The sequence below is a fragment of the Microtus ochrogaster genome, chromosome 8 (genome assembly GCF_000317375.1).
Source record: "Microtus ochrogaster isolate Prairie Vole_2 chromosome 8, MicOch1.0, whole genome shotgun sequence".
In the NCBI taxonomy this organism is placed as follows: domain Eukaryota; kingdom Metazoa; phylum Chordata; class Mammalia; order Rodentia; family Cricetidae; genus Microtus; species Microtus ochrogaster.
In genome coordinates, this window is record NC_022015.1 from 20646450 (window position 1) to 20672196 (window position 25747).

At 52.8% G+C, this 25747-nt stretch overlaps 3 protein-coding genes across 11 annotated transcripts; 1 reads left to right on the top strand and 2 right to left on the bottom strand.

Annotated features, from left to right (window-relative positions):
- Znf668 (zinc finger protein 668) lies at positions 1–11198 on the bottom strand. 3 transcript variants are annotated; one of them, XM_026781073.1, is made up of 3 exons: positions 10941–11198; positions 2814–3482; positions 1–2114 (listed from the first exon to the last, which is right to left on the bottom strand). In XM_026781073.1, the coding sequence occupies exons 2-3, from the start codon at positions 3458–3460 to the stop codon at positions 902–904; spliced, it is 1860 nt and encodes a 619-aa protein (XP_026636874.1). In that variant the 5' UTR covers positions 3461–3482; positions 10941–11198; the 3' UTR covers positions 1–901. The 3 variants fall into 3 exon arrangements, with proteins under 3 accessions (XP_026636874.1, XP_005351374.1, XP_026636873.1); XM_005351317.3 differs by lacking the exon at positions 10941–11198 and adding an exon at positions 10303–10535; XM_026781072.1 differs by lacking the exon at positions 10941–11198 and adding an exon at positions 8753–9307.
- On the top strand, positions 11193–20998 carry Znf646 (zinc finger protein 646). 7 transcript variants are annotated; one of them, XM_026781063.1, is made up of 3 exons: positions 11193–11254; positions 13689–19034; positions 20458–20998. In XM_026781063.1, exons 2-3 carry the CDS (start codon positions 13772–13774, stop codon positions 20562–20564), a joined length of 5370 nt encoding a protein of 1789 aa, XP_026636864.1. In that variant the 5' UTR covers positions 11193–11254; positions 13689–13771; the 3' UTR covers positions 20565–20998. The 7 variants fall into 7 exon arrangements, with proteins under 7 accessions (XP_026636864.1, XP_026636859.1, XP_026636861.1 ...); XM_026781058.1 differs by lacking the exon at positions 11193–11254 and adding an exon at positions 11385–12371; XM_026781060.1 differs by lacking the exon at positions 11193–11254 and adding an exon at positions 11385–12106.
- Prss53 (serine protease 53) lies at positions 20588–25747 on the bottom strand. The gene is made up of 11 exons (XM_026781162.1): positions 25690–25747; positions 24735–24755; positions 24450–24612; positions 23916–24181; positions 23671–23825; positions 23316–23535; positions 22494–22644; positions 22177–22418; positions 21949–22094; positions 21536–21752; positions 20588–20697 (listed from the first exon to the last, which is right to left on the bottom strand). The coding sequence occupies exons 1-11, from the start codon at positions 25745–25747 to the stop codon at positions 20588–20590; spliced, it is 1749 nt and encodes a 582-aa protein (XP_026636963.1).

Sequence of the window (25747 nt, forward strand, 5' to 3'; positions counted from 1 at the left end):
GACTCCGCCTCCTGAGTGCTGGGATTAAAGATGCGCACCACCATGCCCAGCCAGCACTTTTAAAATGAGGTTTATTCCTTTGTAGTTCATGGGTTTTGATGTGAAGAGGGATCTTTTTTTCCTCCAAGCATGTCTCCTAATGTGTTACTGTGATAAACAGAAAAGATCATCTTTTTTTAGCTGTCTCACACCCAGGGAAGAATTTTTTTAAAGGTAGCTGGAGAGACAAGCTGGGTACTTTTTTACTGTGAGCCTTAGCCTTTAGCAGTGGAGCCATTTCTCCAGCCGATTGCTTAACCCAGCTTACTATCTTAAGCAGATAGAAGCACTCAGTAAAGGTTTCATTATCCTGAGTGTAGGCTAAGCAAAGCTACACAGGTTTTTCATTGCAGGACTTCAATACACCTTTTAATCAGCAAGAATTCTCAAGAGGCACAGACACACTCCTGTCCTGATTGACCACTGAAAGCTCTTTCACAAGAAACCCAAAATATACTTTGGCAAACAATGAATTGCAAGACCCTTCTAGGAACTATTTGTGGTGGTAAACACCTGGAATCCTCGTACTCGGGAGGCTGAGGCAGGGGGTCAAGGGGAGCCTGGGCTATACAGTGAGTTCTGGATCAGGCTAAGCCGTGAGAGCCTGTCACAAAAGAAACCACCACCAAGACCCTTATAATTTGTATTAATCTGGAACCTCCACTGAAGTTGAACTCAACCAGAATACAGAAGACGGCTTGCTGTCAAAGCCAATGCTTTAATGAGTGTCTCTCACAAGCGCTGCCGGCCTCCACTGTCCCCTGCTCTTAGTGGACTGAGAGCTGAGCCAGTTGCTCAGTGGCAGGGATGTGGAAACTGGGAACGGGCATCTGGGAGTGTGGCAGAGAGAGAGCTACCAGCTTCAAGCTGACCCTTCTTCTGGCATTCCTAGCAAAGCCACAAGAGGCTCCAGGGGTATGGGGGTTCCAATGGGCGCAGGGTGAGTGCGTTCATGTTTGCGCAGGTCACTGGCACTCAAGAAAGCTTTAGGACACTGGGGACAAGAGTAGGGGCGTACAGAACTGTGGGTGCGGCTATGTTTGCGAAGCCCAGCCCTGTCTGAGAAGCTCTTACCACACTGGGTGCAGGGAAAGGGCCGGAGCTGTGGGTGTGTGCGCTCGTGCCTGCGTAGCAATGTCAGTGTGGAGAAAGTTTCCTTACACTCGCGACACACAAACTGTGGAGGCTTCTCATCAGGCTCCTCACCCCCCACCTCCCCTGCATCTCCTAGGGTACCAGGAGCTTCCCCAACGCCAGCATCCTGGCACTCCACGTGCTCCACAGTCATGCCCACCACTTGCCACTGTGTGGCTACTACACCCCCAGACTCTGCAGGTAGCCCTAGCAGCCCGGCTGGAGAGTCCCCTAGCCCTGCGCCTGCCACGGGGGTGGCTGAGCCCTCACCCACGACACCTACAGGCAGCGCCAGTCCCAGTACCAGCTCCTGCTGGGGGGCAGCTCCTGTAGCCTCATTGCTTCTGTGGGTACGCTCATGCTTCCTGAGGCTGGATAACACCACAAAGGATTTCCCGCAGGCATTGCAGTGGAAAGGACGCTCGCCGGAGTGCATGCGGCTATGCTTGGTAAGGCTAGCTCGCTCAGCAAAGGCTCGCCCACACTCCTCACAGCGGAATGGCCGCTGTCCTGAGTGCACCAATGCATGCCGCTTGAGGTCCCAGGAAGCCACGAAAGTCTTGTCGCACTGCAGGCACTTGAAGGGGCGGTCGCCGGTGTGCACTCGCCGATGCATGGCCAGGTCGGCTGGCTGCCGGAAATCCTTCCCGCACTTCTCGCAGCGGTAAGGCTTCACGCCCTCATGCGCCCGCTGGTGGCGGCGGAAGCTTGAGGGATCAGAGAACATGCGGCCACAGCGAGGGCATAGGAAGGGCTTCTCGCCCGAATGCGTGCGCTCATGGCTTTGGTAGGAGCTGAGCTGCGTGAAGCCTTTACCACAAGCCGGACAGCGATAGGGTTTCTGGGCCGCATGGATACGCTGGTGGCATGTGAGGGAAGAGGATCGGGAGAAACTTTTCCCGCACTCAGAGCAGAGGAAGGGGCGCTCACCCGTGTGGGACCTGTGGAGCAACAGAGGCCCTGGTTAGATGGCAACAGACTCACGTGGGACAGCTACAGCCTGTTTGGGCTGCAATTCCCTAAGAGCCGCAGGGTTGCACCCTAGAGTAAGACATTTAGCTGGACACTGGTGGCACACGCCTTTAATCTCAGCACTTGGGAGGCAGGCAGATCTGTGAGTTCTAGACCAGCCTGGTCTAGAAAAAGCTGGTTCCAGAGCCAGGTGGTGGTGGTGCATGCCTTTAGTCCCAGCACTCTCTGTGAGTTCGAGGCCAGCCTGGGCTACAAAAGCTAGACAGGCTCCAAAGCTACAGAGAAACTAAGTCTCAAAAAACAAAAAACAACAAAACAAAACAAAAACCCCCCAAACAAAGTTAGTTCTAGGCCAGCCCAGCCAACTAAAGAACTCTGTTTTCAAAACCAAACATCTAAAGAGCCATTTTTCCTAGGACCTACCCACATATGTCCCTCCCCCGTGAGTGACAGATACCCCTTTGCGGTTGTACAGGAACTGAGGCCAATAAGACCCCACCCGCTCTCAGGGTTCCATCTCCAGGAACTCTGCTCTGCCACCCAGCCTGACCTGTCCAACCAGGTCTCCTATTTTTAGGTTAAGTATCCACCTGGCCCTTTCCCCATTGGCATAATCTATTAAGATACTAGTTCCCACTTAAGCTTTCCAGCCATATCCGGGGTCTCACCGTTCGTGGTTACGTAAGTCCTTGAGCTCAGCGTAGGCCTTGCCGCAGCGCTCGCAGCTGTAGGGTCGCAGGCCTGCATGGGTGCGCCGATGCTTGCGGAACACTGAAGGGTCAGCGAAGCTCTTGCCGCAGTCGGTACAGGCATAGGGCCGCTCACCTGTGTGCCCACGCTGGTGGATCTTGAGTTTAGAGAGTGTACCATAAGCCTTGGGGCAGTGCGCACATCGGAAGGGCAGCTCACCCGCATGGGAGGCCAGGTGCACACGCAGGCACACGGGCTGCATGAAGCGGCGGCCACACTCTGGGCACGGGAAGGACTTCTCACCAGTGTGGCTGCGCCCATGGCTTCGTAGCTCAGGAGCTGTCTTGTAGGCCTTGGGGCACAGTGGGCAGGCATAGGGCCGGGGTTTGGCTACTGAACCAGACACCTTGTCTCCACTGGCTTCCTCGGCCTTGGGCTCTGCATCCACCTTTGGCTGGACCTCATTCACCTCCTCTGTGCAGTCTGCGGGTGTATGTGTAGCAGCATGGCGCGCTGCCCTGGGAGCATTCGGAAATGTCTTTGTACAGAACAGGCACTTAAAACGGCGTCCAGAGCGCTTGTAGCAGGGGCCTGGGGACTTGGCCTCTGTAGCCTCCTCTTCCATGACCTTGGTGAGTGGGCCTTCTCTGCAAGAGAAGCAAAATTAGACCAAAGCCACCCTGCTGTACTCTTTAAGGCTTCCCACTTTACTAAAGTTCTCTCAATATCTAAGGCAACCTTATCTTTAAGGGAAAAAAATTATTTTTATTTCACATGTATGAAGGTTTACTGACACCATGTCCTGAGGACCTGGTGCTCAGGAAGGCTGTTCCATCCCCTGGAACTGGAGTTACATTTGTTTGCGAGCTACCTTGTGGGTGCTGGGAATCAAACCTGAAAGGCATGCAAGAACTGAGTCATCTCTCCAGTCTCACAGGTCACTGGATCATACCAGGACTTCCAAACCTGGGGCTCCTCAGCCCAAACCACAGGACTTCTACATCCTTTATGCTAATGGTCCCCAGGAAATAAGAGGCCAGAACCACAAAGAGCCAGCTCTATTCTACTCCTTACCCTCCATTGTCTAACCCCCTGGTATTCCCACAATGCCTAGGTCCCATTACTCTCACAATCGTCCTTTCTCAGTTCCAACCAAGACTTTAAGGTCTCCAAGCACTCAGGAAGACGGACTTGGGTCCCGAGAGAGGAGTCGATGTTTGGAGGTAATGGGTCTCGGATGTGTGCTTATCCTCCCCCTGGTTGGTCAGCTCCTGGAGAAGCAAGCATTCAAAGAATTTTGACCATGCAGGGCTTTCAGGGACTCCACCCCAGTCAGGAATTTTGGTCCATCCTCTGATCTGGAATCCCTTTTAGTCCCTGCTCCAAAACTCTAGAAATGGGAGCTCACTCTCAAGGCAGCCTGACCTACTGTTGGCAGTCACAGCTGATGTGTCTGAGCTAGTGAGGCCTCCTGGGATACTAGCTCTTGCTGAGTCCCTACTTTCTGGCCAAGAGCCCAGACAACATCCACACAGCTGCTCCCAGGATCATAGCTGGGAAAAAATAGGATTAACAGCTGCACTGGTTTTAACACCCACTCATCCTCCCAGAGGGATGAATGGAAGAGGATTAGGGCAGATCCTCTTAAGGGGAGCTTAGATGTGGTGCTGGGCAGGGCAGAGTGGGCAAGGAGAACCAGGTGTGCCCAGAGGGTGGCAGGCCAGGCCTCTATGTCCAGCCTTGTGTATAGTCCCATGTCGTCATCCAGGAGGATGGAGCTGAACTAAGTCTGTGGTGGGGGAGATGGATGGGTTCAGGGCCTATTCCAGAAAAGGCCTACAGAAGCAGTTTAGCTGGTTGGCTGAGGGAGCCCTGAGTGAGATGCTCCTTAGGATCAGCCAGCCCTACATCAGGAAGCATTGTTTTGGGGGGGGGGGAAGGGAAGTGTTTTTTTTTTTAAATATTTATTTATTCATTATGTATACAATATTCTTTCTGTGTTATGCCTGCAGGCCAGAAGAGGGCACCAGACACCATTACAGATGGTTGTGAGCCACCATGTGGTTGCTGGGAATTGAACTCAGGACCTTTGGAAGAGCAGGCAATGCTCTTAACCTCTGAGCCATCTCTCCAGCCCCGGGAGGGAAGTTTTGAGACTCAAACCCAGAGCCTGGTGCAGGCAAGACAAGCATGCCATTATTGAGTCACATCTTGGCCTCCTAAAGGGAAAAACAAAACAAGAACCAGGCTGAGGGTGCAGGAGACTTTGCTAGTCTTGATCCCAAGAACTGCTTTAAAAAAAAAAAAAAAAAGACAGCTCACATCTATTAAGTACCTGCCAAAATCACAGCATCCTAACCTTTTTTTATATAGCAGCTCATTATTACATCAACACCACAAGAAAGCAGGTCCACAGTAACCGCACTTCAGTGGAACTAAGTAGACTCTGAAGGTCCAGCTTCAACTCTAGCTGCCACCACTTCCTGGCTGATGTGACTTTTGTACAACTGACGTCAGAACCTGTTTTCTCACCTGAAAAATGGAGGTAAAAACAGGACTAGCTCATGGGGTCCTGAGGACCGCTCAGAACCTGATCTGATCAGTCTTCCCTGAGTCCGGGTTCTCTCAGAGATAGCCAGCTGGGTGTGGCACCTTACATAATTCTCACACTGCCTGAGACAGGAACCACTGACCCCACTTTATAGATGAGGATGAGTTGAGTTCTAAGAGTAGAGAGCCCTGTTGAGTCATACGGTTAGAAACTTAACACAGCTGAGACCTGGCTCTGGGCAATTAGAGTGTCTGAGCCCTAGCTCAGAAGTCTGGGCCTGCCCCAGGGTCCAGGAGCCTGGGCTTGTGTGGCACCCATCCCTCCTTCCATCTTGCTAACACTTCCCTGAGATTAGAGCCCGGAGCCAACAGCGTCTCACTCAGACTCATGAGCTCCTATCCTGGCCCTGCCAGCTCTGTGCTTCAGTCTTTCTGCGAGAGGGATAGATCCGTCCCAAGGCACTTAGGAGAAATGGTAAGGAAGCGTTTAATAGGTCCCAGCAGGCACCTAGCTCCATGAAGAACGGAGAGCAGATCATGCCTCATCTCACCCACTACTTCCAAGAGTAGCTTTCCCGAGTGAGGTCTGACAAAGCCCTGCAGCAAAATCCTCATCTAGGAAGCACACCTACAATTCCAATACTTGTGAGGACAACACAGGAGGATTGTTAGTTCAAGGCCAGCCTGAGCTGTGGTAGCAAGATCCGGACTTAAATAACAAAAACAAGGGGCTGGAAAGATGGCTCTGTTGTTAGGGATCTTGCTGTTCTTACAGGACCTTGCTGAGTCCAGTTCCTAGTTTCTCATTGAGAGGCTCACAACCACCAGCTCCAAGGAATCTGATACTCTCTTTTGGCCTCCTTGGGTACCTGCAGCCATGTCCAAAGGCACACATAAGTATGTGCATGGGCACGCACACACACAAAATCCTTTTAAAATTATCAAACAAAAGCCAGGTGGTGGTGGTGTATGCCTTTAATCCCAGCACTCAGTTGAAAAAGGCAGGTAGATCTGAGTTTGAGAGTCTAGTCTAGTGAGTTCTAAGGCAGCCAGAGCTACAGAGATACCCTGTCTCAAAAACTGTAAATGAAAAGAACCATCAACTAAGAAAGGTGATGTAGAGTGGTACAAGCTGTATTTTCAGTTGTTTGTTTATTATGCATATAGTCTTCTGCCTGCAGGACAGAAGGGGGTACCAGATCTCAATACAGATGGTTGAGAGCCACCATGTGGTTGCTGGGAATTGAATTTAGGACCTCTGGAAGAACACCCTGTGCTCTTAATCTCTGAGCCATCTCTCTAGCCCCTACAATCTGTATTTTTATTCTTTGAAATTAAAAAAAAAATCACAGGCAGGAGAGATTGCTAAATGGTTAAGGACACTCCCTGGTCTTCTAGAGCAAGGGTTCTCAACCCATGGGCCTCGCCTCTTTAGGGGCAGAACAACCCTTTTATAGGGGTCGCCTAAGACCACTGGAAAACACAGATATTCACATTACAATTCATAACAATTATAGTTATGAGGTAGCAATGAAATTAATTCTACGGCCGGGGTCACCACAGCATGAGGAATTGTATTAAAGGGCCACAGCATTAGGAAGGCTGAGAGTCACTGCTATAGAGGCTATGAATTCGGTTCCCAACACCAATGTTAGGCAGCTCCAGTGGGCCTGATATTTTCCTGTCCTGTGTCTGTACATACAAATACACACAGATTTAGAGTCTTTTTTTTTAAATTCTTCAAGACAGGGTTTCTTTATAGTCCTGGCTGTCCTTGAACTCAGAGATCCACCTGCCCTAGCCTCCTGAGTGCTGGGAGTAAAGGTGCGCACCACCACACTCAGCTGTGTGTGTGCGCGGAGGACAGCTGGGAGTCGGTTGCCGTCTTTTCCTTTGTTGACTGTGGTCCTGTGTACTGTTTCTGTTGCTCCACTGTCCTCCAGACCAGACAGCTGGCCAGCCTCCTGACCATTCTGTCCACATTGCATCTCCCCACAGCCGTGCCACCAAGTCCAGCTTTTTGCATGGGTTTGGGGGGGCTTGAACTCAGATTGTCAGGCTTGTATGGCTAGAGTTTTAATAACCCACCAAACCATCTCTGGAGCCCTGCAATCTGTACTTTAATCCAACTCTGTGGACCATTAAGAACCAGACATGAGCCGGGCGATGGTGGCGCACGCCTTTAATCCCAGCACTCGGGAGGCAGAGGCAGGCGGATCTCTGTGAGTTCGAGACCAGCCTGGTCTACAGAGCTAGTTCCAGGACAGGCTCCAAAGCTACAGAGAAACCCTGTCTCGAAAAACCAAAAAAAAAAAAAAAAGAACCAGACCTGTGAGCCAGGATACTTGCCTGACACACCCGAGGCACTGGGCTCTATCCTCAGTATTAAAAAAAAAAAAAAAGATAAAGAAAAATAGACAGGCAGACAGACAGACAGACACACACACACACACTCCTAGGTCTCCAAGTGCTTCCAGGAGGGAAACATTTTTACTACAACTGTTTTAAATCCTCATAACGCAAAAAGTGCACAGAGCTAGGACGTCTAGAATCAACGCTGAACCCTCCCTGCCCTCAAGCGCTGGCCTCTTGCGATCACTCTTTATTCACCTGCAATCCTTTAACAAAATCCTGACGCTTCCCAGGACAAAGACCAGTATCTTTCTATGATCAACTAATCCCAATCCACCTCACTCCTGCTTGCCTCTGTTCAGTTCCCTGCTTCCCTCACCAGGCGTCACCCACACCTCCTGCTTCATTTTCAGCTTCAATTTCTTCCCACCCCAGGCTGCTTACATGAGCAGTTCTCCTGGTCAGAGCCATGATTTCTCATCGTCTCCTGTGTGTCTGTATGTATTAGCTCCCGGACTCTTCCTTTATTAAGGCTTTCTTTCTTCTTTTTTTAAATTTTATTTACTCTCTCTATGTATGTACACTCAAGGGTGTATGTGTAGTGGTCAGAGGACATCTCGCTAGAGTCAAGCCTCTCCTTTTACGATATGGGTCTAGGAGGCTGAACTCGGGTCTCAAGCTCGGCCACCCCCCCCCCCAAGAAGGCTTTCCTGGACACTGGAGAAAAGGCACAGCGTTATGAGGAATTACTCTTTTTCCAGAGGACCCAGGTTTGATTCCCATCACCCACGTGGTAGCTCACAATCACCTATAACTCCAGTTATAGGCACCAGGCATACACTTGGTGCGTAAGCTAACACTCATATACATAAAAAATAAAGGTTTTCTTGACTACCTTTGTGTGTATGTGTGTTTCAGGGTCTTACTATGTAGCCCAGGCTGGCCCTGATTGTTCCTGCCTCAGCCTCCTCAGGGTTGGGGTTACAGGCGTGGATCATGTACTTTGATCACCTACCTTCCTTTGTTTTTGGCAGTGCTTGGAATTGAATTTAGGGTGGCATTCATGCCTGATAAGCAAGCGCTCTTCCATTGTGCCACTGAGACAAGGTTTCATGATATAGCCTTGGCTGGCCTGGAACTCAGAGATATATGCCTGCCTGTCTCCCGAGTGCTGGGATTTAAAGGTGTGTGCCAACACACCTTATAGACTCTTTTTCAAAATGCTATCTTTATCCTGGCTATCATTATCATTTAACTTCTCCTTTCAAAGAAGAATTTTCTCTGTGATGCTATCTGGATCAACTACCTCTTGCAGGCTTACTGCTGTGGACTGGTGTCATCAGCATTTTATACACACCAATCCAGCTACTCAAGCTCTTCTCATAATTCCTACAAGTCTGTTATGGGCTGAACATTTGTGTTCTTAAATTCTGTGTTTGGAAACAAGTTCTTTTCAAAAGTCATTAAAGTTAAATAAGGTCATAAGGGCAGAGCTAGCAAGATGGCCCAGTAGGTAAAAAGGCGTTTTCACCAAGCCTGGCACCCTGAGTTGGATCCTCAGGACCCACAAGATGGGAAGAGAGAACAGACTCCAGTAAGTTGTCCTCTGACCTCCACATATGTGCTGCCGGCACACATAAGCACACACAAGATAAATAAAGATTTAATTAAACAAGTTCTTAAGAGACAACACAGAAATGCCAGTAACTGGTCACAGATTGAGCTAGTACTGGAAACCAGGCAATCATATACCCAAATTTCTGCCATCTGTTCCCTTAGCTATTGCTTTATTAGCAACTAACACATTTTATTATCCGGTTGTGCACTAGGGTCCAGGGAATGTTGTTCTATGTCCAAAGCTGTTTAGTGACTGAGAGCAAACTGCAAGAGGAATTCAAAGCCAGGTCTACAGCCTCCGTCTCTTCCATTGTAGGAGTTTGTGAGATTCAGCTACCAACTCTTCATTAACCGAAATTCCCCATCTTTACAAGGTCGTCCAGCCCCAGGATCACCCCAGTACCCCAATTTGTTCCCTGTTGTGATGGAACACAGTGTCACTAATCGCCTGTGAGGGGAATGACATTTTGCTGTCTCTCAAGCTAATGAAGACTCAGTTTCCCCAATGTGAGTGCAGCCCATTCCCCCATCTCTCCAAGACAGCAAACAGGCTACCAGACCTTGGGCCTTTTGATGAGTTGAAGGAACTGTGCCGGGGTGAATTGAATGTTTAATTGTATCCTAGGCCTTTTGAGTTAGTTCAAAAATGATCCCATTTTCCCAGCCAGTTTCTGGGGCAGTGTTCCCTCTGGTCAGCAACCTACGTTCCATCCACAATTGACAAACTTTACCACCTCCATAAGCAATTCCCTTTGCCCTGGAGCCCTCTTTCTTTTTCCCACGGGAAGATTCTTGCATGCTTCCAATGATCCATTCCCCAGTACTCCGTGCCCTCGAGAACATTTACGAGCAGTAAAGATGAGGTATGCGTAGCTCTCTGGACCTCAATTTTTTCAATCGAATGGGGCCCCTGAAGCAAACGGGAGTTTGCAGGGAGGTAGGGCCTACCAGACTCTCTGAGGAGGGACAAGAGCTGCAGAAACCCAGCGCTCCTCGCTCTCTGCAACCGTGTTTGTGCGGGTGTCCACGCCAGACAGGCAGCCCCCGCGGAGCGGGGCTGGATGCTGACTCATTTGGGACTAAACCCTAGGATAACGTGGCCTCGGCGAGCGTAGCAAGACAGAATGAATGAAGAAGGAAGGAATGAACAAATGAATGGACAGAGGAGCGAGAGCAGGACAAAGGCCTGCAAAATGGCGTTCTTTAGGACCGCGGGAGGGGCGGACGAGACCTCGGACGGGGAGGGGGGCGCGCAGACGCGGAGGACTTGGCTAGGGGGCCCTCGCCACACAGACAAAAGCCCGTAACATGGCGGACTCTAGGACCCCCGGGCCCGCGCGGTGCAAGCCCGGCAGTCGCGTCCGCCGAGCCTAGGCATCTCCAGCGCTGACCGGCGGGCACCGGGCGGGTTCTAGGACCTGCTGGGCCCGCAGCCCGCCCGAGACCGCTCACCGCTCGCCCCGCCCGCGATGCTCGCGCCTGGTCAACTCCGTCCGTTCGGCATCGGCGGGGAGACTGAAGGCAGCTCAAACCGCGCTGGTGGCCGCTGCCTGAGGCCCTTGCGACTCCCCGCAGACGCGTCCTACCTGGTGCGACTTCCACAGATTCCGCAGCGTCGGCGGCGGTGCCCAGCACCGGCAGAGCCCGGGACACTCGAGGAGGGGCCGGCGCTAGGACCCAGCGGGAGGGAGACTAGGGGCGGGGCCGGCGGCCAGACAGCGGAAGTGGAAAGGCGCCTTCCTTGCTCAGGAGGAAGGAAAAACTTACGGGAGCCACCCCGAGCCTCCAGTAGCAGAGAAGTATCTCGCGAAGGGTCTCTGGGTGCTAAGGGGATGGGACGCCAGACCGATTGACGGTGTACACCCGCCAGGTCGCCGGAAGTGTCTCCAAGAGCTAGGAGGTGGGGAGAGACAGAGCGGGCACTGAGGTTTCGTAGTGCCTGAGTCCGTTTAGAGTCCACATTTTCTCCAACAGCGAGTAGTGAACTTAGGATCCCCCCACGCCTGTCTTGGGAAGAGTCTTTTATGGAACCTCGTGAAAAGCGTCACCAAAGTATCGTAGCCAGGGCTGCAGGATATTTTTTTACTGCTGTGCTTACTGAGTAAGCGCTGGAACGATTTTAGCAGCTTTGGACGGAAGAGTGGCTTAACTCCATCAGAACGCCGCGCTGACCGGCGTGGGCGGAGCCAGAGTTGCGCCCACAATCGAGCGTGGTAGCTCCCGCTGCCTGTAATTCCAGCGTTCCCGGAGTTGAGACAGGAGGATTGCGGCGAGTTCGACGCCAGCCTGGGCTGCATAGTTAGACCCAGTCTCAAAACCAACAAAAACCAAACAGAGTTGGGCCCACCCGGAACCTAGCGCCGGAAGCTTGTCCGTTTAGGAATACGGCTCGGAGGCGAGACAGGAAGTGTTCCTAGGCGGAAGTTTCAGGGGGAAGCTTTAGCACCTGGGACACTTCCTGATTCCTAGTAACAATAGGAAGTGTCCGCGGAACTGGGGTAGACTCTTGACTCGTACCAGCCGTGCTCTGTTACCCCTAGCTCCTTCTTTTCCCCGCTTCTTTCCCTCGTCCTCCACCCCGGGAACCCTGGCTGAGAGTGCGTGTGTGTGAGCTCGAGAACCCTCGCACCAGCCACCACTTAGGGCTCGCTGCTGCAGTTAGGGTAAGGGTCCCAGTGCGCAGGCGCGCTCCCGTTCACGACCTCCAACGGACGCGCCGGCGGCGGGAACCAGAAGGCACTCCCGGTGCGAGGTAGGGATCTAGAGAGGAAATTGGCAGAAGAGACGAGTGACTCTAGAGAGTCGTGATGGTGGCTGGTTAGGGAAAGGGACTCTTACATGAAGAAGTTTTGAGAAAAGAGAATTCCGGGAACAGACTCAGCTGGTGAGATTAGAAATAGTTGTGTTAGGGTCCCAGGAGACTGGAGTCCGCCTCGGAGAAAGAGAAGATGATGCGGCGGAAATGAGTGACAGCTACTGGGAAAGCGAGGGCTTTGGAATGAAGATTGCCTCTTGCAGTGAGTTTATGTGAGAACTGGCAATGGATTTAGTGGCATAAATACACTTACAAGGCGGGCATGGTAGCCCACGACTTGAATCCCCCAGTACTTGGGAAGTTAGGACTATAAATATTTATAGTGAGACCATGTCTCAGATACCTCTCTCCTCAAATAAGAGTACACTTAAGCCGGGTGGTGGTGGCGCACACCTTTAATCCCAGCACTCGGGAAGCAGAACAGGGGAATCTCTGTGAGTTCGAGGCCAGCCTGGTCTACAAGAGCTAGTTCCAGGATAGCCCCCAAAGCTACAGAGAAACTGTGTTGAAAAACCAAAACAAGAAAAAAAAAATACACTTCACAGCAACGCCTGGCACGTGGTACCGCGCAGCTTGAGTTGCTGTCATCTTAGGAATGTAGAGAGGAAGTAGAAGAGAAAATGAAAAATGATGATGCCAGCAAGGTAAGGCAGGCAGGGGATAGCAAAAAAAGCAGAGGATAAAGTGCAATTCCAACCTGAAACAGGACGGGATTACATATGTTTAAAGGAAGCAGGTAAAACAAACGCCTAACAGTGTGATGTTGAAGAAACAGGCAGGACCTCTAATTTGTGTGAAGCCCTAGGTGGCCGCTGAAGAAAGCAGCTGCTTCCTCAGTGCTTTGAGACCATTGAGTTTGCTGAAGGGTGAAGAAAGGGTTGCACTTGTCTTGTTGCAAGGTCTGGCCAGCTGTGGTTCTCACCTATACTTGAGACCATTGAGTTTGCTGAGGGTGAAGAAAGGGTTGTGCTAGTCTTGTTGCAAGGTCTGGCCAGCTGTGGTTCTCACCTGTACTTGAGCTCTCAGGGGGCTCATAGGGAAATCCATGAGTGTGAAGCTATCTTGGGCTGCATAGGGAGCTCCCAAGGAACTTAAACTCCAGAATGAGCTAGGACCTTATCTCAAAACAAACCAGCATCAAAGCCAGAAACAGTTCTGGTTTGCTGTTAAAATTCATAGATAGTTATTAGTTTTTCCAGAATTATAGAGAGCAGAGCCTTAGGAGTAGGAAGAAATACATATGTATATTATATACTGTCTAAAATACAAAATCAGTTAGGTCTCGAGACTCTCATTTCCTTATCTCTGGGATAAGGAGATGCCTTACGCCACAGGAAACTTTCCTAGACATTTGTACATAGTAAAGCTGTAAACGGCGGTCCCTCTATACCCATAGAAAGCAGGGCCATGGCATGGTTGGTTGGGAAGCCTCTCTGTGACTTCTAGTGAATGTGGTGCTCATATAGCCAAGAAGCAATACTGACTCAATCCTTCATTCTGCCTGCCTCCGCCTTTCTAGGCCTTGACCCCTTCTGCAGGGAAAGATGCGGCTGCTACCTATCTGTTCCTCCTGAGCCTCCAGGTTTTCTACCACGTTGCCCCATGGAGGACATGCCCCTCTCAATCAGTTGCTCTGACTGTCAGCGCCACTTTCCCAGCCTCCCGGAACTATCACGGCATCGAGAACTGCTCCATCCATCCACCAACCAGCACAGTGAGGAAGCTGACAGTGTCCTCTCCCAGCGGAACCACGAGTCTGGGCTTTTCCCCTGTACCACCTGTGGCCAGGACTTTACTAACCCCATGAGCCACCAGAGCCACATGAGGACTCATGCTCCTGAGGGCCTCCAAAGGCACAGGCCCCTACATTCCAAGGAAACGACTTCACACCGTCAGAGTGAGACAATGGCTGCTGAAGCCTGGGGTCAGAGGCTGGGTTCTAGGGAAGCCTGGGGAAATCAGACGAAGCATGTACGAGAGGCACATGAATGTGACGCTGGAGTGGATCCCAGGACAGCTCCGGGGACCTGGGAAGATCCACCCACCAAACAAAGAGAAGGCTTAGAGATGCAACCAGGTCTTAGAGGAAGTGCAGAGGACTGGGTACCCACCACCACTTCTGACGGAGTGCCACCGCTCCCCACTCCAGCCAGCAGCCTCCTCAGCAATCTGGAACAATATTTGGCTGAATCAGTAGTGAACTTCACAGGGAGCCAGGAGTCCACTGAGCCCCTTCCTGCTGAGGAGGAGCGAAGATACAAGTGCAATCAGTGTGGAAAGACCTACAAGCATGCTGGGAGCCTCACCAATCACCGCCAGAGCCACACTCTGGGCGTCTACCCTTGTGCCATCTGTTTTAAGGAGTTTTCTAACCTTATGGCTCTGAAGAACCACTCACGACTCCACGCTCAGTATCGGCCGTACCACTGTCCCCACTGCCCCCGTGCCTTCCGGCTCCCTCGGGATCTGCTGGAACATCAGCAGTCCCATGAGGGGGAGAAGCTGGATCAGCCGTGGGAAGAGAGAGAGATGCCTACTACGAATGGACACGCAGACGAGAGGAGCTGGAATCAGCTACCTAAAGCACAGATGCTGAACGGCTCTGGGGAGCTAGAGGATGGTAGCCAAGAGGAGTATCGACCTTTCTGTTGTAGGGACTGCGGCCGGACTTACCGCCATGCAGGTAGTCTCATCAACCATCGAAAGAGTCACCAAACAGGTATTTACCCCTGCTCAGTTTGTTCCAAGCAGCTATTCAATGCAGCTGCTCTGAAAAACCATGTTCGTGCTCATCATAGACCCCGGCAAGGAGCTGGAGAAGATGGCCAGTCATCAGTGTCCTCAACTGCCCTTATGTCGGCTGAGACTACCCAAAAAGAGGAAGAGGTCCTCACAACCAACCTGGACCATCGTCCCTATAAGTGCAATGAGTGTGGTCGGGCTTATCGCCATAGGGGGAGCCTGGTGAACCACCGCCACAGCCATCGGACAGGAGAATACCAGTGCTCACTCTGTCCTCGGAAATATCCCAACCTTATGGCTCTGCGCAACCATGTGCGCGTCCATTGCAAGGCCACGCGCCGAAGTACAGACCCAGGGACTGAGGGTTCCCCTAGCCCTGTCAAGAGGGAACAACCTGACCCAATGGGAACAGAAGCAGCATTCCCCACAGATCAGGGGCCGGTATACAGACAAGAAGAAGCCACTAGTATTCCCCCAACGGCAGATAAGACAACGCCACAGATATGTAACATTTGTGGGATGTTCTTTGAAGATCTCAAGAGTCTGGAGCGTCATGGAAGGACACACAGGGCAGGGGAAGGAGAAAAGAGCAGGACAGACAACACCAGGTCACCACCTAGAACATTTGCTTGTCGAGACTGTGGAAAGAGCTATCGCCACTCGGGGAGCCTTATCAACCACAGGCAGACCCATCAGACAGGAGACTTCAGCTGTGGGACCTGTGCCAAGCATTTCCATACTATGGCTGCCATGAAGAGCCATTTACGACGTCATAGTCGGCAGTGGAATAGGAGGCGTCAGAAACAGGATAGTACTGGTGAGGAGTCCAAACGCCCACCTGCGGGCACCTGGACCCAGAAGTTGGAAAATGATGAGGGCCTGGAATCTTCCCAAGACCCTTTGGGAGAAAGTCCTTGTGGGACTGAGGGCCACCTGAAGAGGGGTGGGGACTGCTTGCAGGCAGGATCCCAAGACAGCGAATATGGGCTTGGAAGGGATGAATCCCGTTTCCCGGGTGGTAAAGAGGACACTGGCACCGAGGAAGGACTAGAAAAGAAAGAAGCCTGTTTCCTTGGCCACATGGACATCCCAGGTGATGAGGAAAGCAGTGAAGTTGGCTTTTGTGACAGCCTCCCTGGGGTGGATAGTGACCAGAAACCGGGCATTTGCCAGTCCAACTCTTCTCCCCCTGCTGACAGCGACACTGTCTGGAAGGCAGAAGTCACTCACACATGTTCTGATTGTGGGGATTCTTTCCCCCAAGCTGCCGACCTGCTGAGCCATAAGTCCTGCCACCCTCCAGGCATCTACCAATGCTCTCTCTGTCCAAAGGAGTTTGATTCTCTGCCTGCCCTGCGTAGTCACTTCCAGAACCACAGACCAGGGGAGGTCGCCTCAGCACAGCCCTTCCTCTGCTGTCTGTGCGGAATGATCTTTCCTGGGAGAACTGGCTACAGGCGCCACCTGCGCCAGGTTCATGGCGCTTCTGGCATACCTGAGGGCTCAGAAGAGGATGAGGAAGGCACAGCGGAATCAGCCTCTACCCACAGTCCTCCTCTGCAGCTCTCAGAAGCAGAGCTGCTAAATCAGCTTCAGCGGGAAGTGGAGGCTCTAGATGGAGCAGGTTATGGGCACATTTGTGGCTGCTGTGGTCAGACCTATGATGACCTGGGGAGCCTGGAGCGTCACCATCAAAGTCAGAGTTCCAGCAATATGACCGAGAACATTCCTAGCCACTTGGAAGGATCAGGTGATGCTGTAGAAATGGCTACAGATGATGTCTTTGAGGGCACAGTGACCTCTGTTTCAGAAGAGGGTGGGGACACACAGTCTGAGGAGGGAGCAGGAGGCACAGTTGCAGACAGCCTTTGCATGCAGGCTGGTGAAAGCTTCCCCAAGTCCCATCCTCGCCCTTTCCAATGTAACCAGTGTGGCAAGACCTATCGCCATGGAGGCAGCCTGGTGAACCACCGTAAGATCCACCAGACAGGCAACTTCATCTGCCCTGTCTGTTCCCGCTGCTACCCCAACCTGGCTGCCTACCGGAATCATCTGCGCAACCACCCTCGCTGCAAAGGTTCAGAGCCCCAAGTGGGGCCTATCGCAGAGGCAGGGGGCAGCAACGAACCCCAGAATGTGGCAGAGGCAGGAGGCAGCAACGAACCCCAGAATGTGGCAGAGGCAGGGCAGGAACAGGCAGTCGTAGGGCAGCTCCACGAAGAACTTAAAGTGGAGCCCTTGGAGGAGCTGGCGGGAGTGAAAGAAGAAGTGTGGGAAGAGACCACGGTAAAGGAGGAGGAGCTAGAGCAGAGGCTGGAGACGGCAGAGAAAGGCTGTCAAACTGAAGTTAGCTCTGAGCGGCCCTTTAGCTGTGAAGTGTGTGGCCGAACCTACAAGCATGCTGGCAGCCTCATCAATCACCGGCAGAGCCATCAGACTGGCCACTTTGGCTGTCAGGCCTGCTCCAAGGGCTTTTCAAACCTCATGTCCCTTAAGAACCACCGGCGCATCCATGCAGACCCTCGGCGTTTCCGCTGCAGTGACTGCGGGAAAGCCTTTCGCCTGCGGAAGCAGCTGGCCAACCACCAGCGGGTTCATACTGAGCGACGGAGGGGAAGGGGCACCCAGAAGCTGACTCGTGAGGATCGGTCTTTCAGGTGTGGGCAGTGTGGCCGGAACTACCGCCATGCTGGCAGCCTCCTGAACCATCAGTGCACCCAGGAGACAGGCCAGTACAGCTGCTCCTTCTGCTTTAAGACCTATTCCAACCGCACAGCCCTGAAAGACCATCAGAGGCTGCATTCTGATAGCCGGAGGCGGCGGACACCCCGGAGGGGAGCAACTGTACGTTGTACCCTTTGTGGCTGTGGCTTTCCTGGCCAGCGATCTCTGGAGCGGCATCTGCAGGAGCACGAGGAGACCAAACTAGATCTGACCAGTGGCCAGGGAGACCCACATGATGCTGAAGGCAGTAAGGAGAACCTTGCTGATGACTGGGGAGTGGAGGGCAGACCAGAAGGTACTCAGTCAGTACCACAGCTGGAGCTTGGAACCAAGAGGCCTGGGGAGCATAGTCAGAGTCCCAGCAGGCCAGCACAGTCAGAAGTCACAGAATCTTTATCTTGGGAAGTGGGGAAGGTAGATGGGTATCGAGGAGAAAGGGGACAAATGACTCACAATGGTGCCTGGGTTCCTCAGGATCAGTTAGCCAAGCCAGAAGGCAAGTTGGAAGATACTGGCTCCAAGAATTCTTGTCACCTCTCTGAGAGCCAGTCCAGTGATTCTACCGTAAGTTATATGGATAGCCAGGATGGTGGAGACAGCAGCTCTCGGCTCCAGTCAGAGAGCCATCCCTCTTGCAGCCAGTGTGGAAAGACCTATCAACCTGATGGCCTCTTGAACCCCAGCATTGACAAGAAAGTCTGTCACAGTTGTTTGCTCTGTTCCCCAGAGATACTGAGTCCTGTGACCACTAAGATCCACAACCACATTGCCGCCCAGACCTTTGCTTGTCGTAACTGCAGCAAAGTGTTTGCATCCCACAGTGAGCTGGCCACACACATGCAGACTCATGCTGTTGACAATAGCCAGGTACCAGGTCAGACAGAGGAGACCAGAGAACCACAAGCTTGGATGGCAGTGGTGGATCCCCCTGGTCCAGGGAACGCTCAGGAGGCCTCATCCGAACCTCGCAGAGACCCAGAAGAGAATGGGGAGCCAGCTAATGGAGGACAAGGAACAAACCTCACAGCAGCTGAAGACAAGGAGCGTCCCTTTTGCTGTGCCCAGTGTGGGCGCTCCTATCGCCATGCTGGTAGCCTGCTGAATCACCAGAAGGCCCATACCACTGGACTCTACCCCTGCTCCCTGTGTCCCAAACTCCTGCCCAACCTGCTGTCTCTCAAGAACCACAGCAGGACCCACACAGACCCCAAGCGCTACAGCTGCAACATCTGTGGCAAGGCTTTTCGAACAGCCGCCCGGCTGCGGGGCCATGGGCGGGTCCATGCCCCTCAGGAGGGACCATTCACCTGTTCTCACTGTCCCCGCCATTTTCGCCACCGAAATAGCTTCCTGCAGCACCAGCAGCAGCACCAGGAGGAGTGGACAATGTCTAGCTCAGGTATGTGGGGTGAATGGGTTAGATCCAGAAAGAGGTGGGCACATGGTAGAGAGAAGCCATGGTCCTGAGTAGGTAAGGGAAGTAAGGACAGAATCGAGTGGATTGTGAGAAGTGGCGGAAGCCTGGACATGGACTGACAAACTGAAGTAGGAATCGTGGGTCAGAAAGATGGACACTGGGGTAGGTGGGGTGGGTGGGGCAGGAGCCTGGACATGGACTGACAAACTGAAGTAGGAATTGTAGGTCAGAAAGATGGACACTGGGGTAGGTGGGGTGGGGTGGGGCAGGAGTGTGGAGTTGTATAGCCAAAGAGTGACTGTTTTCTTTCAGTAGGCCAGGGTGTCTGGGAACTGCCATATCTGGGAACCCTGATTTAGCCAGCAATGATTCCCAGAGGGAAGGGTGAAATGGGCTGTGTTTAGGTTCTGATCTTTCCAAGAATGGGCAAGAAGCCAGAGAATGAAAAAGGGGGGTGGGGGTGGGTTGCTGATTCCTGGGTTGTCTTGCAGGTAGATAGGAATAGCCTGCAGGATTAAAGCCAAGGTGGGTCTGCCTGTTCAGTTGGTAACGCTAACTGGCTGCTTTCCTGCTGACTGGGCCAGTTTGCTGGCTTACTGGTCACTACTCACTCTCTGTCCCTCTTTCCCTATGGCTTGTCTCTGCCTTCCAGCTCCCTTGGAATTGAGGCCTCTGTGAGTGGTGTACTGAGCCCTTTTGATCTTCCTTTTAGTTAACTTTTCCCTCTCCTTCTGATACAGATCTTGTAAGAACCAACCAGACTGCCCTCTCCACCAGCACCTTCCCCAACACAGCCCTTTAACTAAGGGCTGACTCATGGATAATTGTTTCTTTGAAGACAGGCCCATCTGAGTAGTGGCAGTCATTAGTCTAGCTCTTCCCTCTATCACAGTGAATCTCTCGGGGGTGGGGGAACTGGCCTCCACCCAGCCCACTGAAGGGCAAAGTTGTGGAAGCCGGGGCAGTCTGTGTACTCAGCAAGCCTTATGCTCATATTCCCCTCAGCAGAGGAAAATCCATTCCATCTATAGCCACCAAGGGTAAGTGTCCCTGAAATGTATGCCCTTGACCAGAGCTTGGCTGAGAAGGACAAAATAGTGATGGGTCCTGAGAACTGAAGAAATGGCTCTCAGGACCAAAGCCTTCTCAAATGAGTGAGGAGCCTAGTAACCAAGGCTGTAAAAATAATTACAATTATTTTTATAAGTTATAAGTTCCTGGGTGAGGGGGAGATGCTAGGCATGGTACCTAAAAAGCCTTATACACAATAGGTGAACTCTTTGACCCTGAGCTATTTATCCTGGCCTCTTACACTTGTCTGTCTCTCAGGGCCATGTCAGGAGCTGACCCGTAGGTCTGAGAGGTGGCTTAGGCCTCCCTCAGTGACCTCTTCTTCTCTTCCTAGGAGCTTCCATGGTACCAGCATCAAGCAGAGGGGATGGGGACTCATCTACAGCCTCACTCCTGAACCCCTCACCCCCGTGGCCTGCAGACCTCAACTTCTCTCTCTGAACTTCAAGTCTCCAAAGAAGAGTTCACTGAAGCTGGGGATGCAGGCACAGAGAGGCTTCATCTCCACATTCGCTCAGGATTGCTTGGGTCTCCCCATCTCCTCTTCCCTGAAGAGGAGCCTGATCTGGTTTCTCTGTCAAGAAGGGGATAAGGTAGTCTTCATGTCTGTGTCCATGAAGGACCTCCTTCCCAAGCCTTTGTCACCATGTTCTTCCACGGCCAGGCTCTGCCAGAATGCTGTGCTAGCCAGATTCTAACCCAGGAGAGGCATGTTCAGAGCTTGCACAGGCGGGAAAGTTGCCTGTGGAAGGGGAGCCTTTTACTATAGTTTGTAACTTATTTTCTAAAATCTATTTTGTAACAATTTATTTAAGTTTTAAAAAAGGAAAATTGCTCCCCACCCCCCAAAAAAAACTTTTTTTTTTTTCACAACAGCTGCTGGTGTGGTTGTGTGGTTGTGTATGACGGGTTATTTAAGGAGTCCTGGAGACACCCCTATTGGATTGCAGAGCTTGGGGGTGGGTCATGGTCACACACAGAAAGCATCCCTGGGTTGGCTCATTCCCAGTCAGACAGTTGTTGGCTTGCCTCAGGTCAGGGAACCACCAATAGGGAGGGGATGGGCTGGAGTGGAGAACTGGGTGTTGGTAGGAGTTGCCTGGCTTTTCTGGCATCTTGTGAGTGAACTAGAGAGTCACCATCAACAACCGGCGGGTCGGCCTGTCGAGGAGAGGAAGGAAATTAACTTGGCCCCATCCCTAGAGCTTTATTAACTTGTGTTGAAGAAGCAGGATCCACCTTGGCCCCTGTGGCGTATGGGAGACCTGAAGACAAAGAAGCTGAGACCCCCTACTGCCTACATCCACGTGGATCTGTCTGTTGCTTACTCCACACCCCAGGCAGCTAGAGCCTGAGTGTCCTCCTTAGAGGGGAGCCCAGGCTAAGGAGGAAGAACGAAGAGGGACACGTACTTGAGTTGACCAGGCAGCTTCCAGGCTCAGCCTCGGGCTCTGGCTCCTCAGCGAAGTAGACCTGCCAGTCTAGACTGCTGACCCAGTCCTCATAGGCAGAGAGTGCCGCAAAGACCGCAGGCCTTGCATGGCCTTGGCAGCTGTCTCCAAAGCTGTGCAGTCCAGCCAGGAACCACGTGCCCCTGACCTCGTGGACGAGTGGTGCCCCAGATAGGCCCTGTTAGGGAGCAGGTTACACTTGGTGACTTTCTGTAGAGGGTGGGAGGGGCTTGGAGCTGTAGCCTGGGCTGTTTGGGGGCCAGCTGGCAGGAGGACTTAGTTTCAGGTGAGAAGCAGGGCTAGTAACCAAGCATGGTAGAAAGGTGAGAAAATGCCAGGGGTCTGCTGGGTAAGGGCTGGGAACTGGAACTCACCTCACACTGAGGCAGCTCACCCACGACAGTGGTGCAGACCATCCCTGGCAGGATGGGAGTGCCTGAGCTCCCAGGGGCTGCGTGGTGTTGGCTACAGGCCATTCGCCCCAGGACTCTCACAGGCACTGTCTGTGGGTGGCTGTTGGCTAGAAAACAAAGGACGAGAGCAGCTGCCTCAGTTGCCTGCAAGTCCAGTGGACCACTGCCAGCATCCCTGTTGCTATGTACCTGCTCCTGGAGTCAGCCCCAGAACCCAGCCATGTGCACCGTCAGGCAGGTGGTGGTCAGCATAGGGCAAGCAAAGGGGCCTCAGGCCAGGGCCTAACGTCACAGGCTGAGCCAGCAGCAGGAGGGCCACATCATAGCCGCCCTCTGGGTGGGTGTAGGCCCCATGCAGAATGAGTTGTTTCAGGCTCCATTCCTCTGGTCCAGCCCCCAGTCCTACACTCCATTCCTCTAGGGTTTGGCGCCTGTTGAGAGGCAGAGTTCTCAGCAACTTGACACAGCTGGGGCAAGGGGCACAGAGGAGAGTGACATAGGCTCACCCGATAAAGCAGTGAGCAGCAGTCAGCACCACCACCTCCGATACCAGGGCTCCACCACAAGCCAACTTCCCATGGTGCTTCAGTCTGGCATCCCAGGGCCACTGAGAGAGCGCTCCTGCCTGAGGGCCTTCACTCCTCAAGGAGCCACACGCTGAAATAGGTGAATTACGTCACCTAGTTAAGTGGTCACTAAACGCTAGGACCTGTGCTGAGTGCTTCTGTATGTCAGCAGATCTTCCCAGTTGACTCTCAGCTTCATTACCAAAGGTAAACTATACAGATTAACCTAGCTCTGTAACCAAAACCAGGTAGCCCACTTGGGATTCAGAGCCAACGTGCATGCCTTTAATCCTGATGTCTGACGGTAATCAGTGCCAGCCTTAACCTGGAAGGTCTCTGCCCCACTCCCCCACCCACCTACATTTCCCCAAGCCTGGACCAGCCCTAAAATCCCTAGCTTGCTATTCTGAACGTCGGAACCTAGCTTCCTTCCCTGAAATGACTTTGCATTCAATTTGCATTGCAGTCACTGCTCTGTCTCACCTTCCTGGATTTCTGCCTGGAAACTTGCAGCTTTCCCCCTGAAACCAGCCAGAGATTTCAGAGACACCCACCTATAAAACTTCCTGGCCCCAGTGGGGCTGTTTGTATCCCAGGAACTAAAAGGGCCTTACAAACCTAGTTCTCTGTTGGCATGTCTAGACTCGGTGTCTGAGCTGAAGTTTGTTTCCTCGTGGCTTCTAACTATTGGCTAGGAAGCCTTCATATGGCCTGAGTGTTCCTGTACACTCCACTTTTAATACCATGCGCAGACCTACCTACCTACACAGCTGTTCTCATCGCTGGTCTCCACAGTTCCTGGGTCCTGTACCAGGAAAGCTGCCCCGTGAACGCGGGCCTGCAGCCATGAGCTGTGAGTGGCCATGTCAGTCAGCAGCACAGGAGTGTCCTCTTCGGCACATTTTGATGTGAAGCTTATGATCCCAACCTGGACCCAGTGTCCATCAGGCTCACGGCACACCACAGGTCCCCCAGAATCTCCCTGGAGCCAGGCAAAGGAGTCACCTGAGCCCCAATTCATTACTAACCAGATGCCTTCTGGCTGTTCCCCATCACCCTTTTCTGTGGGCTCTTGGCCCAAGATTAGACCTTCCCTTTCCCCCTGTACTCATCAGACCTGGCAGGGTCCCTGTACCCCAGGCTGGGCACCCCCACACAGCATCCCAGGTCTTGCTGGGCTGGCCAGCAGCCGCTGGTGTAACCGATTATAGAGACAGTTGCAGGTGGGGCGGCTGATGAGACGAAGGCGCAGGTTCCGTAGGGTCCTGGAAACTGGCAACGGAGATGAAGCTGAGTCTAGCTCTGGGAAGCAGTGGGGCCCAGGAAGAGTGCTTTCTAGGTCTTCGTCAAGACAGGACTTACCATCGCTGGTGTTTTGGTCCCAGCCTGTGGCCCAGCAAGAAGCTCCAAAGGGGAAGTGATGGGTGGACCGTGGCAAGCAGAGGGTTGTATGGGCTGTGGGGTGGCTGAGCTGAAGCAGGGCCAGGTCTGATCCCTGGCTGTAGTGGTTATAGGCCTTGGGCAACTGCAGACCAGCAACTGGTACCTCTTCAGCCCCTGGGCTCAGCCCCTCCTGCTTCAGAGAACCCAGGACCACGGACCAGGAGCTCAGTTCTGTTGTGGCCACCCTGAAAGGAGAAGGGCAAGGCCCGGGCAGCTGAGTGCCAATGGAGCACGACAGCAGGGAGAAGAGCACAGGTGGGGAAGATGAGCAGACACAGAACCCGACTACAGCCACGTCCCTCCAGTTCCCATTTCCTCCTCTGTAGAGCAGGAAAGATTGCGAAGGCTGAGCTGGTCATAAATGACACTTCGTTATTCTAGAGGCAAAAGAGTCTTAAGGTACAGGGACAAGTCCACCCTCAAATCGAGAGACTGAACCAAAGCACGACTCACTTTTCAAAGCAGTGAGCGGCTGTGAGGACCCAGGTATCGGCCACCAGTGAGCCGCTGCAGATGTGTATCCCCTGTCGCCTGACGCTGGCCTGCCAGGGCCATTCATGAGGTAACGTGTTGCCTTCCTGGGGCTCCGGAGGGCCAGGGCCGCGCTGCCCGCAGGCTGTAGAGAAGGGTGAGTCATGGTCACTGCGGACACTGTCCTGACCTCGGGACCACACAACACCATTCCCCCTTCCCCATTATCCCCCAGTACAGCCCAGGTCTCATGTCCCCACCACTTACCACGCTGAGCTGCTTGAAGACCTAGGAAGAAGAAGACACAAGATGTGGAGGTGCCTTAACTGGTGGAGGGGATGAGTTGGGTTCTTATCTATGGCTGGCTACCTCACCAGCCCCTCCCAGAATGCAAATATTTATATGCGGCTGAAAAGCAGCTTTTATTGGAGCCCATTCAGAGTACTCAGCCATTAACTCTCTCAGCTGTGCTCAGCACTCCTGGGCCCAAGAAGCAAGGCCTGAGATTTATCTTGGGAGCAGGCCAACCCTCCAGGCTTCTGAACCCCTAACTCCTGCCCCCACCACTGAGTCAGGGAGGTGGCCAGTGTATGTGAAGGACATTAGTCTAATTGTCCCTTCAGCTGTGGAAGCCTGAGACGCTAGATTAGAGGCCTGTGTCATGTCCAAAGTGGGAGGCCCCAAGTGAGACTCACTCCACCCCTGTGCTAATGAATCAAACTACCTTTCCGGAGGAGGCTGACCTTTCCGGAGGGTCCCTGCCCTGCCTGAAACCCATCCCGGGCTCACACAAAGAGGCCTACTGCACATCTGAAGCAGAATTAGCGCGGACAGCTCCAAGCCAGCGGGGCCAGAGCAGGCCTGGGGCCATTCTGCAAGTAGAGGATCGGAGGGGGTGAAATACACACCAGTGAGACTGCATCCAGACAGAGTGATCTCAGACCCTTCCCTGCCCAATCCGGACGCAGACTGCTCTCAAGCACCTGACTTAGCTTTTCTGCCCTTCAGTCTCCTCATCAAGACAGAACTACTGTAGGAGTTAATGTATTGGCCCAGGAAAACCATCCATTTGACAGCAGGCTGTGTGTTACCTCCCTCCTCTCCCCACGTCCCTCCCCCCACATAACAACTCCACACACCTAGACAAGGACATCCACGGGGAGACCATAGCCCCTCGGGGTCCTTTACATAGCAATTGCAGTCTACTTGATTCAAGACTTACCCTCTAGCAGGACCACAGCTCCCACAATAAGCAGCCCTGGTCCCCAGCTCTGCCGCAT